Source organism: Macrobrachium nipponense, chromosome 3, assembly GCF_015104395.2.
Source record: "Macrobrachium nipponense isolate FS-2020 chromosome 3, ASM1510439v2, whole genome shotgun sequence".
NCBI lineage: Eukaryota > Metazoa > Arthropoda > Malacostraca > Decapoda > Palaemonidae > Macrobrachium > Macrobrachium nipponense.
In genome coordinates this window covers 117627979-117645478 of record NC_087202.1, presented here as the reverse complement: position 1 = coordinate 117645478, position 17500 = coordinate 117627979, and the positions used below count along the sequence as shown (strand labels likewise).

Here is a 17500-nt window from a genome sequence, read left to right as displayed (position 1 = left end):
TACAATGAGAATTATATTGGATAAAAATCATATTGATACATGCTATACTAAGGAGGTAGTATCTAGGTTAGTGATTGAGATAACTATCTCTTACAGAACCCTCAAGCCGTCAAGGATGCGGCTCTGACAACCCTGAAGGCCTGGGTAGGTGGCTTTGGCAGGAATGTCGAGGCCAAGCACCCTACAATGCTGTCCGAGGAGATGGCCTCACTCATCTACCCCGGAGTGAAGAGGTCGGTAGCTGTAGAGGCAGAGGTGGCGGCCCCTATCATTTCCAGGATCAGAGCGGAGACCACAGCTCTGCTGGAAGACACGGAGGGTTTCGGCAAGGAAGTGTTGGGAGAAGTGGCGGCCATGAACTTGGACCGCGAGCCCATGGTTGTCAACAACCAGGGCGGAGGTAAGAATGTTGTTGAGGCAGGTAGTGTAGGGGCTAAAGGCTTGTCCTTTAGCCCATCTCAATCTTCCAATTCTTCTTCTTTCTAGGGATTCACCGGAAAGCCCCAGTCTGTTAGACCTAAGTCGGGCTCGGTGATCCCTAAGGTGAAAAGTGCTAACACCTTAACGGCTATTAAGAAGTCCTTGCCAAAGCCAAAAGCTAAGACTATCCGCGCCAGTACGCCATCGGCTTCCAAACCTGTGACGGACTTGGAAAGAGCTACTCCCCCTCAACAGGGGTCGAGAGCGAGAGTCACAAAAGCTAGACCCCAGGAACCTAGCTTTGACCCGGCGGCTTTCTCCTCTATAATGATGGAGCAGATGGGGAACTTGGTACAAACCAAGTTCCAAGAGATTATGTCTCAACTGTCCTCCAGTCTTGAGGCGTCGGGACAATCCATCCAGTCCCTGACGGAGAGGATGATGAACCAGGAGACCCTAGTAGCGGGTATCCAGGAAAACCTGGTGGCCGGACAACCTCAGTCCGGGCAGGTTAGACAACCCCTGTCAATGCCGGACTCCTCAAAGCTGCCCCCATTTAAGAACAATAACCCTTGGAGGCCAGCAGCATACGCCCCGTTCTCGGAGGGTATACTTACAATAGAGGGATGTGGAACCCGGCGGTTGGAAGACTTTGAGTTCTACCCACCAGATCTCCAGTTCCCCTTCATGGGCTATGCCCAGTTGACAAACGAGGCAATGATAAGGGAAGATAAGGTCCCGAAGGAGACCGGCATCTTCCCTAGGGACCAGGCCCAACAAGCCTGGGTCCGGAACTTGACAGGGTGGGAGTGTGTCAACACAAAGTTGACACCCCACAAAGCCCCTTTACAATGTTTGTAATTCCCCTTATTTTTAATATTTTATTGATTTTTTGTAATAATTAGGCTTGATTTTTTTCGTCTCCGATTGTCGTAATGCTTGCACCATTTTAAATTATCCATTACATAAAGTTTATATATGAAAATGTGTGCAATTTCATGTAGAATACAACAATAAACAACCCATGGTTGTAGCTTTTATCAGTTTTGAGATATTTTCATATAAATAACGATGTGCCAAATATCAACCATGCCTCTCCAAAGGTGGCCGAACTAATGCTACAAGCGGCCACGGAGGATAACCCTATGCCGCAACTCCGGGAGACAGATTTACCTTCCCTTCTGCTCCCCGGAAGCACGGAGTGTTGGGTTGACGCTCCCTCAATAAACAAAAGTACATAGTTTATTTCTTACCATAAAATTTTTTTACGATGTAACGAATATAATATTCTGTCTTTTTCAGAATTGCTCGAGTTATTATTACACCAGAATTTGCAAGATATTAATTTCTTTTTGTTCATATCGATAGCCTAATGACATACCAATGTAAGCCCACTGTGTATGACTTTCTTTTGTGCTTATGACATAATATATCTGCATGATTTGTTATTCTTTTTGTTTAAAAAGATGAAGATATAACAATCTTCTGATTAGTCTCATTATCCTACATGTATTATATATATATATATATATATATATATATATATATATATATATATATATATATATATATATATATATCTATATATATATATATATTTATATTATATATATATATATATATATACATACATACATACATACACATACATACTACATACATCATACATACATACATACATACTACACATACATACATACATACATACATACATACATACACGAATTAAATGATTAAAGAATAATGAACTACCTCAGGAGAAAACTAAGCAAATTTTTCCTAAACATTGTTGTATACATGTTGTCAAGTGTAACATGTATATAAAGGAGATAAACATTCTGGTGTAAGAGTAACTTAAGCAATTCTGAAAAAGACAGAATATTATATTTGTTACATCGTCAACAAATTTTATGGTAAGAAATAAACAGATGTACTTTTGTTTGTTGAGGGAACATAAGAAAACCATAAGCTTTTGATGTTATTGGCCAGAGAAACAAGTTCTGTTATTTACCAGTGAGCCTCATAAAGCATGCACATTTCCCACCTAGACTAAATTGAAGCCAACACCCAGATGCATCCATCTGATTATTTACTTTTTTTTTATCAGATATGTCCAGAAATACGGGCATATATGATCTTTGAGTAAAAATGTTCGAGAGTCATAATGGGAAATGTATGCATTTATTTACAGAAAATGTAATGACATAATAATTCGGTAAATACATATTCTCGAAACTGCAAACTTCTCAAATCGCCAATTGGCAACTGCCAATACGCCAACGGCTCTAGCTGAGAGGCGTCTCTTGGCATTACTGTTAAACCCAGTTAAGTACAGATGCAACATAATTAGGCATATTTCTTCATTTTCTCTTTACATATTACACGCATCTAAAATCTGAAAACACCAGCGTATTCAGGGTGATTTTATTGTTTAAAAACACAAGATTTTATTTTATCTTCATCTCATGAATTATGAAATCCAACGATAAATAAAAACCGGTATAAAGAATGAAATGTTTCTCTCTTCCCTTCTACTCGTCGTAATTCCATTGTATTTTAACTTAATGATTTGAGGAACTCACACATTCGCGGATTTCTCTGGGGAACGTTTCCCCACATTATTCGCGGAAAATTCGCGCATTCGCGGTATTTTCTATGATAAATATCCACAAATTCCTGGTTTTTTGATGAATTTTATCATAAAATGCACTTTTTGTGATAAAATTATTAAAAAAACCAAGTATGAAAATTTTTAGTGGGCTTTTCTTGAGTTTTAACTAAGAAAATAGGCTGTTTTTAGCATTTTCATAGGGGTTCCAAACATTTGTGGGTTCTAACTATTCACGGGGGGGTCTGGTACGCATCCCCCGCGAATACGGGGGACCACTGTAATTGTACAATTTAATACCGATCCTTTGGTATGTCCAAAACTATCCTATCTTTTGTAAAACGTGAGATAAATGAAGAAATGTAAACATAATGCTAGTTTTCTAAGCAACAAACGAAAATATGACCCACTGAGCGAGCAGTATGCCTCCCAGTACCAGCCAGTCAGAGGCCGCCAAACAAACGTCTCGTAGGCACAAGAATCTACCTTATGTGAATGGACTATAGTGTACAGACCTCCCCACTAATCACAAATGTCCGATGAGGAGCTGTATGCACTACTAGGACAAGAGATAAACAACAAACTCTGCATGATAATTGGAGATTTCAGTGCAGCAGTACATTGGGACACCATGACATCCGCATCAAACATAGAAGGAAAGAGACTTAGATTTTGTAAAAATTGAATTCCTCCACCAATGGGTTGACTAACCCACTAGAGGAAACAACAAACTAGACATCGTCTTATCAACAGAAGATAATCTAGTATCTGACCTTTCAGTAGGTGCAAATCTGGCAAAAGCAACCATAAAATCATCTCATTTCAAATTAATGTTCAACATAATAAAGAGAAGAAGATATTAATGAGATTAGATTTCCGTCAACAAGACCTAAATAAGCTAAAGGAGTAAGTTAAAAATTTAGAGTACGACGAGAACACAGGCATAGATAAGCACTGGGAAGCCTTTCGTGAGAAATATACAGAAAAATGCTCTAGATGTATACTAATAAGGCAAATACTAACAAATGACAACCCTCAGCCAAAGTGGTTCAACAGGGAAATTAAAGATAAGATAAGAGAAAGAGACATGGCACAAATCAATGACCCTACACCCAACACCAATAGAAGCAAGCAGGCATAAAGAACTGTAGATTGGTGGACAAATTAGTAAGAATGAAGATAAATGAGGATAAGAGAGTTGCATCGGTTTGTGAAGAAAACTCAAAAGAATTCTTTGTGCATGTTAACAGTAGGAAACCAATAAAAAGTAGCATAGGTCCTCTAAGGGACAATAGAGGTAACTTGGTAAACTCAGACTTGGAAAAAGCAGAGTTATTAAATAAGTTTATTACTAGTGTATTCACAACTGAAGAGACTACCTCAATACTGGAACCTGATATTAAATATGAAGGGGCAAAACCACTTGACAAAATAATATTAGCGAAGAGGGCATTAAAAACAAAATAGACAAACTCAACAAGTTCAAATCTCCTGGCCTGGATGGGATTCATCCAAGAGGAAATTTAAGAGCTAAAAGAGGAGATAGTTCCTCACCTATATAAATTCTACAGGAAAAGTTTTGAACAAAGAAAGGCACCAAAAGAATGGAAACTAGTAAATGTGCCCCCAGTTTACAATAAAGGTCCAAGAGAAGAGCCGGGAAAATATAGACCAATCTGCCTAACGTCGGTCGTTTGCAACATTTTTGAGTCCATAATTGCAGATCAAATTGTGGCTCACATAGATAGAAACAACTTATTGTTAAACATCCAACACGGTTTCAGACAAAACAAATCCTGCCTATCAAACCTCTTGGAGTTTTTTTCATAACATGCTAGGTATTTACGACGAGCAATAGATATACTCTACTTAGATTTCCAAAAGGCCTTTGACAAAGTCTCACACAAGAAACTGATGACAAAAGTTTAGAGCTTTAGGAATTGTAGGAGAAACAGCAGACTGGGTCGAAGAGTGGCTTACTTATAGAAAACAAAGAGTCATAAGTAAATGGTGAAGAATCAGAATGGGCAGATGTAACAAGTGGAGTTCCCCAGGGTTCTGTCCTTGGCCCTCTCTTGATTTGGATTTACATTAATGACATTGATGTAAGCTTAACTAGCAAGATAGCCAAATTTGCAGATGACACCAAATTAGGTGTAAATGCAGCAGACCGAGATGCAGTCGAAAGTTTGAGAAATGATTTAATGAAAATAGGAGAGTGGTAAAAAAAAATGGCAAATGCCTTTTAACGTAGATAAGTGTAAAGTGTTACAAATAGGAATAAACAACTCTCATGTCAGCTACTTGCTGCTTGGGAATGACATGAATAGTGTAGAATAAGGAGGACGACCTTGGAGTCATTATTACCAAGGACTTGAAATCCAAAAAAAACAGTGCATAAAAGCTGAAAAGAAGGCATAGAAACTAGTGGGGATACATAGAGAGGCAATTCAAATACAGATACAAGGAAACTGTGCTGCAGCTCTACACATCAGTAGTTAGACCCATCTTGATTATGCAATATAGTTTTGGTCACCAACACTAAGAAAGACATAAATAGATTAGGAGTACAAAACAAAGAGTCACAAAGTTAATTCCATCCATAAGGCAAGTAGGTTACCGAAGATGACTAAAGAACCTGAACATGTATAGCTTAGAAACGTGATGATTGCGGGACTTAAAATACTGAAAGGCATAACAAAAGTAGACAGTAACCTATTTACATTAAACTAAAGCCAGACAAGAAATAATGGAGGGACACTAGAAACTGAAGAGATACAACACATCCCATTGCAGGAACTTCCTTACATACAAGATATGTGACACATGGAATAAACTGCCACCAGAAGTTGTAAACAGCAACAGTGTGGAAGAGTTTAAAAGAAAGCTAGATAAAATCATTAGGACTCTGAATGCACAGTAAAACCTGCTCCTACAGACAACTAAGAACACAATGTCTCCTCGGATGGACTAACATGTCTTTGAGACATCCTAATCCTTGTAACTCTCTCTCTCTCTCTCTCTCTCTCTCTCTCTCTCTCTCTCTCTCTCTGTTATTGGCCTTAGTTATATATTTTTAATGGTAAAATGTTTAAGATGACTTTGAATGATATTGATAATGTAACCTCAAAGATTAATGCAGTAATAGGTTAGAAATTTAAGGTATATTTGAACTAGGATGTTATTTAAGGTACATTTTGGTATCTGAACTTTAAAGATGGGCAGTTATAAGCATCTTTAGTGGTGGTTTTAACTATCTGTTGGGGTGTCTGGTACACATCCCCCGCGAATATGGGGGAACACTGTATAATTTGATAATATGGTAGTATTACATGCAATTTGATTAGACATAGCAAAAAATTGAAAAACGGCTGATTGCCAACGTTATTTGCCATCACTATAAAAGAAAAAAAAATAATGGACGGGGCAAAATTGATGTTTAGAACTGGCGAAATCACACAACGCTTATTCAATCAAGTATTGTGCACATTTTAAACCCAACTTTGTTAATTTACAGGAAAACGTATCTCTAAATTACACATCTTCTACCAACCAGCCAAGTGTAATGGCAATGAAGATATCAATAGTACTCAATCAGCCGAGATTTTGAGAATGCAAACAATATTGAATGCGCTTGGCGTATGATGACAATTATTATAGTATTCTGTAATATATTTTTAGCTTTTTCAAATTATCATTTTCTCCAGAAAATATTAGTTTAGTCCTAGAGCTTTTCGATTTTTAGAATTATGGAGAGAGATCGTACACCTGTAACAAAGTGAGAACTCGCTCATCCTAACGTGTAATTATGGCAATTATCCACAGTTAGCTGTAATTACAGTTGATTTGTTTACAGTATCAAAAGTTGTATTACTAGTGATTCACTTGAATAACCTACGGTTTTTACCATTATTACAAATGTTTTGTTTACGGTGTCGATAGTTGTGACTGCATTTAACTATTGACACAACTATTGACACTTCAAGGATTAGCCTGTCATCAAAAATCTCAACAGGATTTTAAGTTTGTCACAGAATGCCTCTTTCATAATAATTTTCAATTATCTTCTCAAGTTCAGTTGTGGTTCTTACCATTTTCCTCAACAATGGGCATGGAACCACTACTAGCAGTGACTGTCCTAACCAATTTGTTAAAAAAATCATATGATTAATTGGGTCGGATTCCAAATTTTTGTTTGAGCTCAGATGCAAAATTTACTCAAAATTTTCTGTTGAAATCTGATTGTTTCGAGTTCTAGTACATTCAAGGGACCGGGTCTCCACTGTACTGCTAAATTTAAGTTGCAGTTGTAACTGAAGCTGAGAAACAGTGTTCACACTATTGAGGACTGTCGTAAATGATAATGGAGAAGGGAGAATTGTAATTAAAATACTGGCCATGAAAGAATACATTTTTACTGTAGTTTTCTGCTGATAAAAGATAAATACATAAAGCTCATTATTGATAAAGAAGGGTGAAAAAAACAAATGGAGTTTTTTTTTGGGGGGGACAAAAACATGCTCCCCCCCAAAAAACAAAAAAAGATAATAATATTATAATAAATTTTACTTCAGCTCAAGGCCATATACTTGGAATATACAATGTATAGACAATAACATGCATAATTTAGATACATCAGATAACAATAGAAAATTATAAATTGGCAATATCCACGCAGTTGCTGAAGAAGTTTAAAAGATTGTACGTATTCATAATACGGTAATGGTAATAACACGAATTATATTGAGAATACTAGTACAGTGGTACCTCGACATACGAAAGGCTCAACTTACGAAAAACTTGAGATACGAAAGCAAATACGAAAAATTTTACAGCTCTACATACAAAAAGTTTTCAAGATACGAAAGGTTGTTGCTGTAAAGTCCCGAGATTCGCCCGGACCACTGAGAACAATTTTAAAACTCCCTCGCCGCCAACTGAGTAAACTTGCCACCATCCTCCCGCTCTCCCATTGGATCCTGATGCTAGTCACCCCATAAGGTCCTGCTCTCCTATTGGTCAGCATCTACCCCTTGTGCTTTAAGTATTCTATTGGTAAAAGGATGCTGTAAATTGAAAAACTTATTCATGCAATAACATTAATTAAAAAAAAAAATATTAGGTAAAGGATAGAATAAAGAATAGAAATGAATGGTTATTATACTGTTTGGTAGTTTCAGTAGTTGAAGAGAGATCATGAAAATTTATGGCTTACTGTGTAAAGTGATTGCTTGGCGATCATTCGATAATGGTAAGTGCTGGATGTAAACAGAAAATTGGAAGCTTTTTTTGTTTGTTTATTATAGTTAATGGCTACCTTAATAATTATTTGTTTGAAATGAGTACATGCAATACATTTAATAAAAAAATTGTGAATTAGATATCATAAAATATAGAATAAATCAGACTGCCAACAAATACGTATGTTTTAGAATTCTTCTGTTTTATTAATACGTTACGTATTCGTATGTTTCATTATAGCTGTCAGTAACTCACTATCTCCATTAGGTAAATAGAATAAAGAATAGAAATGAATGGTTATTATACTGTTAGGTAGTTTCATTAGTTGAAGAGAGATATTAATGAAAATTTATGGCTTACTGTGTGCTAGGAAAAATGATTGCTTGGCATTCGTTCGGTACTCATAAGATGGGTAAGAGCTGAATGTAAACAATCGATTGGAAGGTTTTTTTTTTGTTTTTTTTTTTTGTTGTGTAATTTATAGTTAATGATTAATTAATAAATTATTTGAAATGAGTACATACTGATTATTTATACATTTTATTGGCATATTCTAAGCTATTAGCTCTTAGGTTTAGATGTCAGAATCTTAGACTAGGCTACAGCAGCAACCGCTAACATAGGCTAGGCTTATTGCTAAGGGACATATGCTAAAGTCCTAATATATGCAGTAAAAATGGGATTGAACATTACATGCAGTTGAATATTACTCAAGTATGTACAGTATTTTGCCTTTTTGGAGTCATATTTCTTCCGTCGGATCGGCGTCGTAACCCTAGAACGTGTGTTTTAGGCCTGGAAATATAATACTGGGGTGTTTTTGGAGGGCTTGGAACAGATTAGCCATTTTTCGTGTAAAATGTGGTCCAAGATACGAAAACTTCATGATACGAAGCGCACCTCAGAACGGATTAATTTCGTATCTCGAGGTACTACTGTAGTAGTTAAAAAAACATACAAAATTATAACAATTAAAAAGAGATGCATATAATTGAATTCCAGCTAGGGACGTTAGGTGGGGTTAACAGTACGTAGTCAGGTCCAGAAGACTAAAGACGAAAGTTAAAGTAGCAAAACATACTGATTATATTCTCATTTGTAACTAAGAAGAAAATATCATAATAAAAATAACGGTAGAAATGTATAATAATGATAGTTTCTACAGATGACACTGCAAAACTAGAGATTAAGTCATTTATGCCTCTTTTTTCGTAACGTTCCCACAATTTTAGATCTTTTTCTGGCTTCACTGTTTAGGATGCTATGTATGAACTAATTGCTGCGGTTGCTCGGTCAGGTGATCAGACTGGACAGTGTTCGCCTTTCATACAGGCGGTTTTCTATTAACATATGCGTGGGCTGAGTGGTAACGAGGAGTGTTTTCTGAGACGTCTCAGGATTTCATTGTGAACTACTGTTATATGTCTCATGGTCTCAGGTATAGTTCATCCAAAAGGAACACCCGTATATACTATATATACTGTACCAGTATGAGGGAATATCAACAGTTTCTTGTCTCAGTGATAGAAGGCAAACATCACAATCATGTTGTCAGTTGCACATAGTTCACAATGCCTCTGTTCTATGTCTGCTGTATCTTTTAGGTTGTCTGTGATATTGTGACCCAAATACGGAAACTCATGCACCAAATTCTAGCCGATGATTTCTGAGGAAAATTTGTAGTTCTGCAACATCCTTAACGTGATCTCAGGAGCAGCAACATGCACTGGGTCTTGTTTTCGTTGTCTAGGATATCATATTCCTCTGCATATTGGTGGCAAGTGTCAATGAGCCACTGGAGACCATATCTGTGTAACAGAGATTGTTAATTGTTCTTTCCTTGATATTGCAGCCAATTGGGAGTGATTTCAGTGTGACATTCAGGGCATGTGTGTGTGTATTAAACAAGTATGGAGAGAGAATGCCCCCCTTGTCGAAGCCCATTTAGGGTGCTGAAGGTGTGACGACAATAACGTTCCCCATTTGACACAGAATTTGCTATGTGGAAGAACCAGCAATATAAAATGCCATTAAATATAGAGGTATGCCTGTTTTTTTGGAGCATCAGGTAAGTTTTTACTACTCTCAATGCTTTTCTCGCCTCTACAAAACATAGGAAAACAGGAGAGGCTGATGATAGAAAGTAATTCAGCGATTCTATCAGGATGTAGATGTATTTAAGTCATATTTAGACTTTAAATAAAACTGTATAATGAAAAATAACCTTGTCCCCATGTAGTAAGTTTCTATATGTTTATGCACGCTAACTAGAAGCAAGAACAACGCTCTGGAATTGTGTTAAATACGGCAAAATTAAACTTACCTCTCCCCCTCAGCTGATTTTTCCCAATAAAAAAATGTATCGATTTCTTTGTATTTTAAGTAAAGCATAACATTTTAAAAGATGCATGTTCGTTATGTTTGTATTTTATGAGGATCTCACGGTGCTTAAGTCGCCGACAACCAGTCATTGGTGCTGTAAACCCATTATGAAAATATTCAACAAGCTCCGTAACCCCAAGACACTAATAACCAATCCTGCCAATATCTGGGGCTGTCTGTAATCATATTAGGGTAGTAAATTGCTCAAGATGTCCAGGTTTTGTCAGAGTTATTAAAAGTCCAAAAATTACTTTCTTTTCCTTTTTCTCAAAACTTACTTTTTTTTTAAAAACTAAAAGGTTATCTCTCCAAGAAGACTCAACCAAATTCAGTGAAACTTTAATAGTGACATATAACTATATATTGTTATTTTGTTGTCATGAAAATAACTTTTCTGTTGAACTTTTATTTTTTAATGTTTTTGAAAAGTGACATCATGACTTTTCAACTGCAAAACATAAATTTAGAGGACAAATTTCCAAATTTCCCCGTGAGAGAAATTTAGTTATTAGTTGTAGAATAAGTGGTAAAAATTTTAAGTAAATCCCTTCAATCATAAGGTAGAAACTGTCATCTACTTTATAATAGGGCCTTATGGCATTGCCACTCCCCTTAAATGAATGTTAATAAAGATACTATAGGGGGGAGAGAGAGAGGAGGAGGAGGAGGTGGTATGGTAAGTGCATATTATTTAGTAAAATTGTTAAAACTAAGATGTTCATGCTTTTTTTATATATACTGTATATGCCCGCGTATAAGGCAACCCCGCACATAAGACGACCCCCAATTTATTAAATTACATAACTCAATCAGCTGATGTAAGTTTTTAGTACATGAATAAATAACAATAACATTGGAATTATTGTATCAATAATGTGTTAAATCGGTACCTTCAAGATTTTATAATGTTTAGCAAAACTAACCATTACTAAAAAATACTTTTGTATTTCCTTAGAAAAAATATATGGTAAACAACACAACAAATGCTCAACGCCTGTTACATCACTATCATAGGAGTAATACCCGTTGGAAGTAGATCCCCATGAATGTATTCCTTTACAATTGGAAAGAATCCCTATGTTAAGGATTACTAGGAAACTATCTATCACAAAACACTTTAGTTTGATTATAAAGTGCTACCAAGGAAGTATTGGCCTTTAGTAAACAACAGTGCTCGTAAACCTAACCTGACTGGGAACTACGAATTTTTGAGGCAAAGTATGTCTGAAACTGGCAAAAATATACACGTACTTCATTTAATTTACTACGTTTATAAATAAAATAGCTGCCATTTTTAAACCCAACTTTGATAATTTACAAAAGAAATGTATGAATTAAGTTCCATTTGGCACTAAAGACAGTGATGGTATCGTTAAAATTATTTTAAGAGTAAGCAATACCAGAATGCAAATGGCAGGTTGTTCTTCTCATATTATAATTCGATAATATGGTAATAATACATGCAATTTGATTAGATACTGTAAAACAACAGTTTTATTAAAATGGTCAATATTCTCAGTACACAAATATTTGTGTTTTGAACTAATAATATGTCATTTCTCTCTCTCTCTCTCTCTCTCTCTCTCTCTCTCTCTTACATTTCTCGTCTCTCTCTCTCTCTCTCTCTCTCTCTCTCTCTCAATTCCTCTCTCCTCTCTCTCTCTCTCATCTTTTCAAGGAAGGTTAATACTTGAAATGACATTCCATCCTCCACAAAGAAATTCCGGGTTTCAGAATTGAGAAACAGTTGATTGCTAACCTCATGTTTTGGAGGCAAAAGCACTGTCTGAAGCTGGCAAAAACATACATGTACTTCATTTAATTTACTATGTTTATAAATCAATTAGCTGCAGTTTTTAAACGCAACTTTGATAAATTAAGAAAGAAACTTATCTCTGAAATAAGTTCCATTTGGCAACCAAAGAGTAATGATATCGGTAAAACGAAATCAGATATTTTACAAATGTAAACAAAACCAGAATGCAAATGCAAATCGCTCTGTTCATATAATAATATGATAATATATTGTAATAATGCTTGCAGTAAAATTAAATGCAGTAAAACAACAGTTTTATTAAATTTATCATTATTCCCAATATACAACTATTATTCGACTTTTGCTAATGGGTATCTGTCAGTGTAATAACCTCTCTCTCTCTCGCCAACTTATGATGATGCGCCATCCTCCTCTAAGAAACTCCAGGTTTTAGAATTACTGACGAAGCCATTTAAACCTGTACCAACACAACGACAGAATCGAGAAACAGCTGATTGCTGACATCATTTGCCGTAACTGTCGAGTGTTTACTAGAGTTGTGTTAGACCCTGATGATTCTCAATGATGGCTTCCAAAAGTAAAAAAATAAAATACTCATTCCTCACGCAATGGACATGTGAAGGATTCTAAGAAAGAATCCCAGTAAATTAAAGCTGCAGGTTCAGTTGAGGCTAATGAAATGAATAACAGAGCAGGCGAAATTGATGTCTGGAACTGGCGAAATCACACTTAATGCCATAATTAAGTATTATGCACATTTTAAGCTCAACTTTGTTAATTTATAAGAAAAAGTATCTCTGAGTTACATATCCTCTGGCAGCTAATGGCACTATTGATATCGATAGTACTCAATCAGCTGAGATTTTGAAAATGTAAACAATATTAAATGCAAATGGCGTAGTATGACAATGTTTATGTTCTGGAATACCTTTTAACTTTTGCAAATAGATCATTTCATCTAGAAAATATTTAGGTTTATAGAGCTTTTTGGTTTTTAGAATTACGGAGAGAGATCGTACACCTATACCAAAGTGAGAGCTCGCTCATCCTAACGTCTAATTATGGTAATTATCCACGGTAATTACAGTTGTTTTGTTGACAGTATCAGTAGCTGTGTCGCTAGTGATTTACTTGAATTACCTACGGTTTTTACCATTATTTCATGTTTTGTTTACAGCGTCGATAGTTTGTGACGCTAGTTAACTATTGACGCAACTATTAACAATTTCATGGGGTTACCCTATCATTTAAAATCTCGGCTGGATTTAAGATTTGCTTTTTGTACTCGGCATATAAGACGACCTTTAAGGTTAAAAGGTCGCCTTATACTCAGGCATATACGGTATATACTATTGCTATTGCATGATTTTTGTTTATTTTACATATCTTGTAAGCATACCCAGTAAGTAAGCAGAACTGTAGCAGTCAGCTGTGTTTTACTGTTACACTGTCTAGTACTGTCATTTAGCAGATATATATCTGAGGTTGAATAAGTGAATAAATTTTTTGATACAATGAAAATATCAAAGTACCAGTAAGGGTAGGTTATTAATTTATTTTATAATGGAATTGATGTTCACTAGAAGCTAAGTGAGTTGCTCCAGGGTACAGTATTGTTTTAGCTATTTACCAATCTTTGTTACAAAGTGGATTTCGTTACTTAATAGGATTTTTTTTTTTTTTATCTATCGGACATTAGCATTTGTACCAGAGGTCTTAGCTACTTATGCCTGTAATTTGAATAAATGCCTCTTTATCATATATTATGATGTTGAATTGAAATTTCAGGTGCTGGTGGTGCAGTTGGTCAGCCTCATTTAGCTTCAGTGCCAGTAGCTGCTCATCAGCTCTCAGCTCCACAAGCCCCTCCACCTCAGATTTTGCATTCCCAGATGGTACCCCCACAAGTACCAGCACATTCTCAGATTGTACCACCACATGTAGGACCCCCACAGATGGCTCCAACACCTGTTCCCATGCAGGGTCAGCTTGGAGGTCATGCTTTACTGGCCCCACACCTTCAGGCTAGTGGCAGTAATGTATCACAGGAGGTTTTGCCTCAACAAGAGGTGATTCAGGGAGCTGTGGTGACGTTGTCTCAGCAAGTTGTGCATCTAACTGCACCCCCAGTGGTATCCACTGCAGCACCAGTGCCAAACCAACAGTTAGTTCACACTTCATCTGGCACTCAGCTCGTTACTCTTCCACCAGGTACTCAGATAATCAATACTTCTGATGGTCCTCGACTTGTTGCAATTGCTACTGGCACTCAGGTGACAGCACCAGTAGCACCTGTGCCTGTCAGTCATCAGTCACATACTGTCCCATTACATGACCCACAAGCAGGACCAAGTTCCATCATCCATCAACAGCCTCCTCCTCAAACTATACCTGTGTCTGTTACTCCAAATCATTTGACCATCAATCAACCTCCTGTCGTTAGTGATGGTACTGCTCAGTCTTCAGGGATAGCAAGGCAATTAGGGGTTAGTAATTCTTTTTCTACTGTGATGTCAAATACTGTTAGTACTACCAGCCCTCATACCAATGTTGGTATTCATGGGAATCCAGAAGTAACTGCCACTTACCCACCTTCGGTGTCAGTAACCCTGCCTCCACCCAGTACAAGCATGGCAATAGGAGTCCCTCCCCCAGTTACAGGTTTAGCTATAGCACCAGGTGGCACCCCTACTTCTGCTAATGTCTGCTTTGTGTTGACATCTGGTGCAAATACACTAACAACAACCTCTGGAGTTGGGTTGCTCGTAAACCAGGATCCAAGTATACCCTCCACAGGCCACATGAATGTGAGCCAACCGTTGGTAGTGGCAGGGGTATTACCTCCAACACAGCAGCACCACCAGCATCAGCAGGTAGCACAGGCAGCAACAGCATCTTCTTATCTTGGTGCAGCCCCAAGTCAGCAACTTAATCCATCTGGATATCCATCCCAATCTGTTTTAGAACAACCTGCAAGTACTGGCTACCCACCCCCTGACCAATCTGTACAAGCATACAATCCTTCAAATCCTGCAAGCACAACTAGTCAGCCATACACCCAGCTTCAGTCGCAACAGCATCCAAGAGTTGTCAGTGTAGGATATATGCCAGTAAACCCTGCCAATACCATAGATGGTCCACCTCCAACAAAAATGGAATATCCTGGAGGAGCACCTGGCTCACTCACAGGCCATCTTCCTACAACTTCTTTGCAGCCTCAGCAGGTAAGCTCACCTACTTTTATTTCAGTTTGTGCAAGATTCTGCTATGCTTTTAGACTGTTTTCCTTCTTGATAATATTTGTTGAAGGTGTGTGATCCTTTTATGAATGTATATTTTTGCATTAGTTCAAGCCATGAAGTAAACCTTTTGTAAGAAGTGATGGCTCTTAGTATATATCTATATGTATCCTTTCATAGAGATTGTTCTTTTCATCATATTTGTGTTGCCTCTCTAACTTTAATTTTTGAAATTAGTTCTTTTTTGGCTTGATGTAAATTTCTTTTTAATTTCTTTATCATTCTTTCATATGTTGCGAAATTGGTACCTACTTTCAGGACTACCATGTGTGGTTTCACCACTTTGAAATGAATGACAGTGTTGTATTTCAAGTATTCCTTATTTTTCTTGTTGTTACATATAGTTAGTTAATCCCTTTGAGGATGATCATGCTACTGTAATAGAGAGGAAGTACCAGGGGAAAAGATGAAGTTTCCAAAAGTATGAGAGAGAAAAGGAAACGAATATTAGAAAATGTTAACAAGATTTATTATAGAATACACATACCAGCGAGTGCCATTCCTGAATTTAGAAAAATAAATTTACATTAATATTTTGGCCAAGTGTGTGAATAATAAATTTGTGTGCTCAATAAATTTGCAATCATCTACAGACCTTGCCCCTCAACCCATTAAGAATTTTGTGTACATTCCTTTTAGGGACCAAAAAATGATCACCTGGCTTCTGGTTCCCCTTACTACACTCCTAGTAATCAGTCCGATCAAAGACCTGTTGCTTTAGAACAGCAGTGGCAGCAGTTTCAACAGCAGGTGAAGGTTGAGGGTGGACAGCAACAGTATGACCCATATTCTGCTGCAGATGATGCAGAACTTCATAGCGACGCAAGTAGAACAACAGCAGGTAGCTTATAAAGTTTTGCTTAAGTTGGATTCAGTTCTTGCTGTTTTCATGATCCAGTTCATATAAGTGCTTTAAATTTTTTTCTTAGGACATGAGTAAATTTTTTTTATATAAGTATCATACTAAGTAATTACATAGCTATTAGTTTCATGTATTCGCAGCAGCTTAGATTCAAATTTTGCATTAGCAACTATTTTCTGTGTAGGTGACCAGTATTGGCCCCTTAACGAGAGGGTTAGGAGACACTCAGCAGACAATCTTCATTCCATTTCTGCAACTCATGGTGATAACATGCCAAGAGTCAAGTAGCCTCAGCCCAAAAGCTTCAGGATAAGTTTTTCATTTGTTTTGTTGTCTCTAAATGGAGTCTGTATATCAATCATTCAGTTTTACAGTGCAATTGCAGTTAATTGATTAACTACCCTCTGCCAAGTGGCGGATTATGACGTAAATATTGGTTTGTTGTTGAATCAATATTTATGTTCACTACTGATTATAAGGTCCCTACTGCTTCTGCAGGGACTTTACAATCTTATATTTAACTCATCTTTACAAAGAGTAATACAACAATGTAAAGCTTATGTGTAGCATAATAGTGTAAACATATAATGCACTACCATCTTTGTTGAGTAGTGTAATAATGTCAAACATTGCTTCGCTACCAAACTGATTTTAGTAATGAAATTATTTCTATTTCTGCAAGGTACCTCTTGCAGGATCGGTATTTCAGTGGATAGTTAGTAAGTTCCGACTTAAGTTTATTACATTTGCTTTATAGCAAATTTGCAGTAAATTTAAATGCTTTTCACCCTTTACTTTCCAAAATTGCTTAAGTGAAAGTACAGTGTAGCAGGAGAGAATTTTAGGTGTGATGGGCTTTGCAGAAGACGCTCTCAACAGCCGAGATCCGTACATGAATGTTGCTTTAGTGG

At 36.8% G+C, this 17500-nt stretch overlaps 1 protein-coding gene across 1 annotated transcript in view; it reads left to right on the top strand.

Moving 5' to 3' along the window:
• The window catches only part of LOC135222000 (trithorax group protein osa-like), a gene marked incomplete in the record, with an annotated part of 406131 nt that overhangs the window by 278297 nt on the left and 110334 nt on the right, over nt 1-17500 (top strand). Inside the window, 3 exon segments of the mRNA XM_064260109.1 lie at nt 13427-13492; nt 14217-15652; nt 16367-16553. Coding sequence (XP_064116179.1) covers nt 13427-13492; nt 14217-15652; nt 16367-16553 — 1689 coding nt within the window.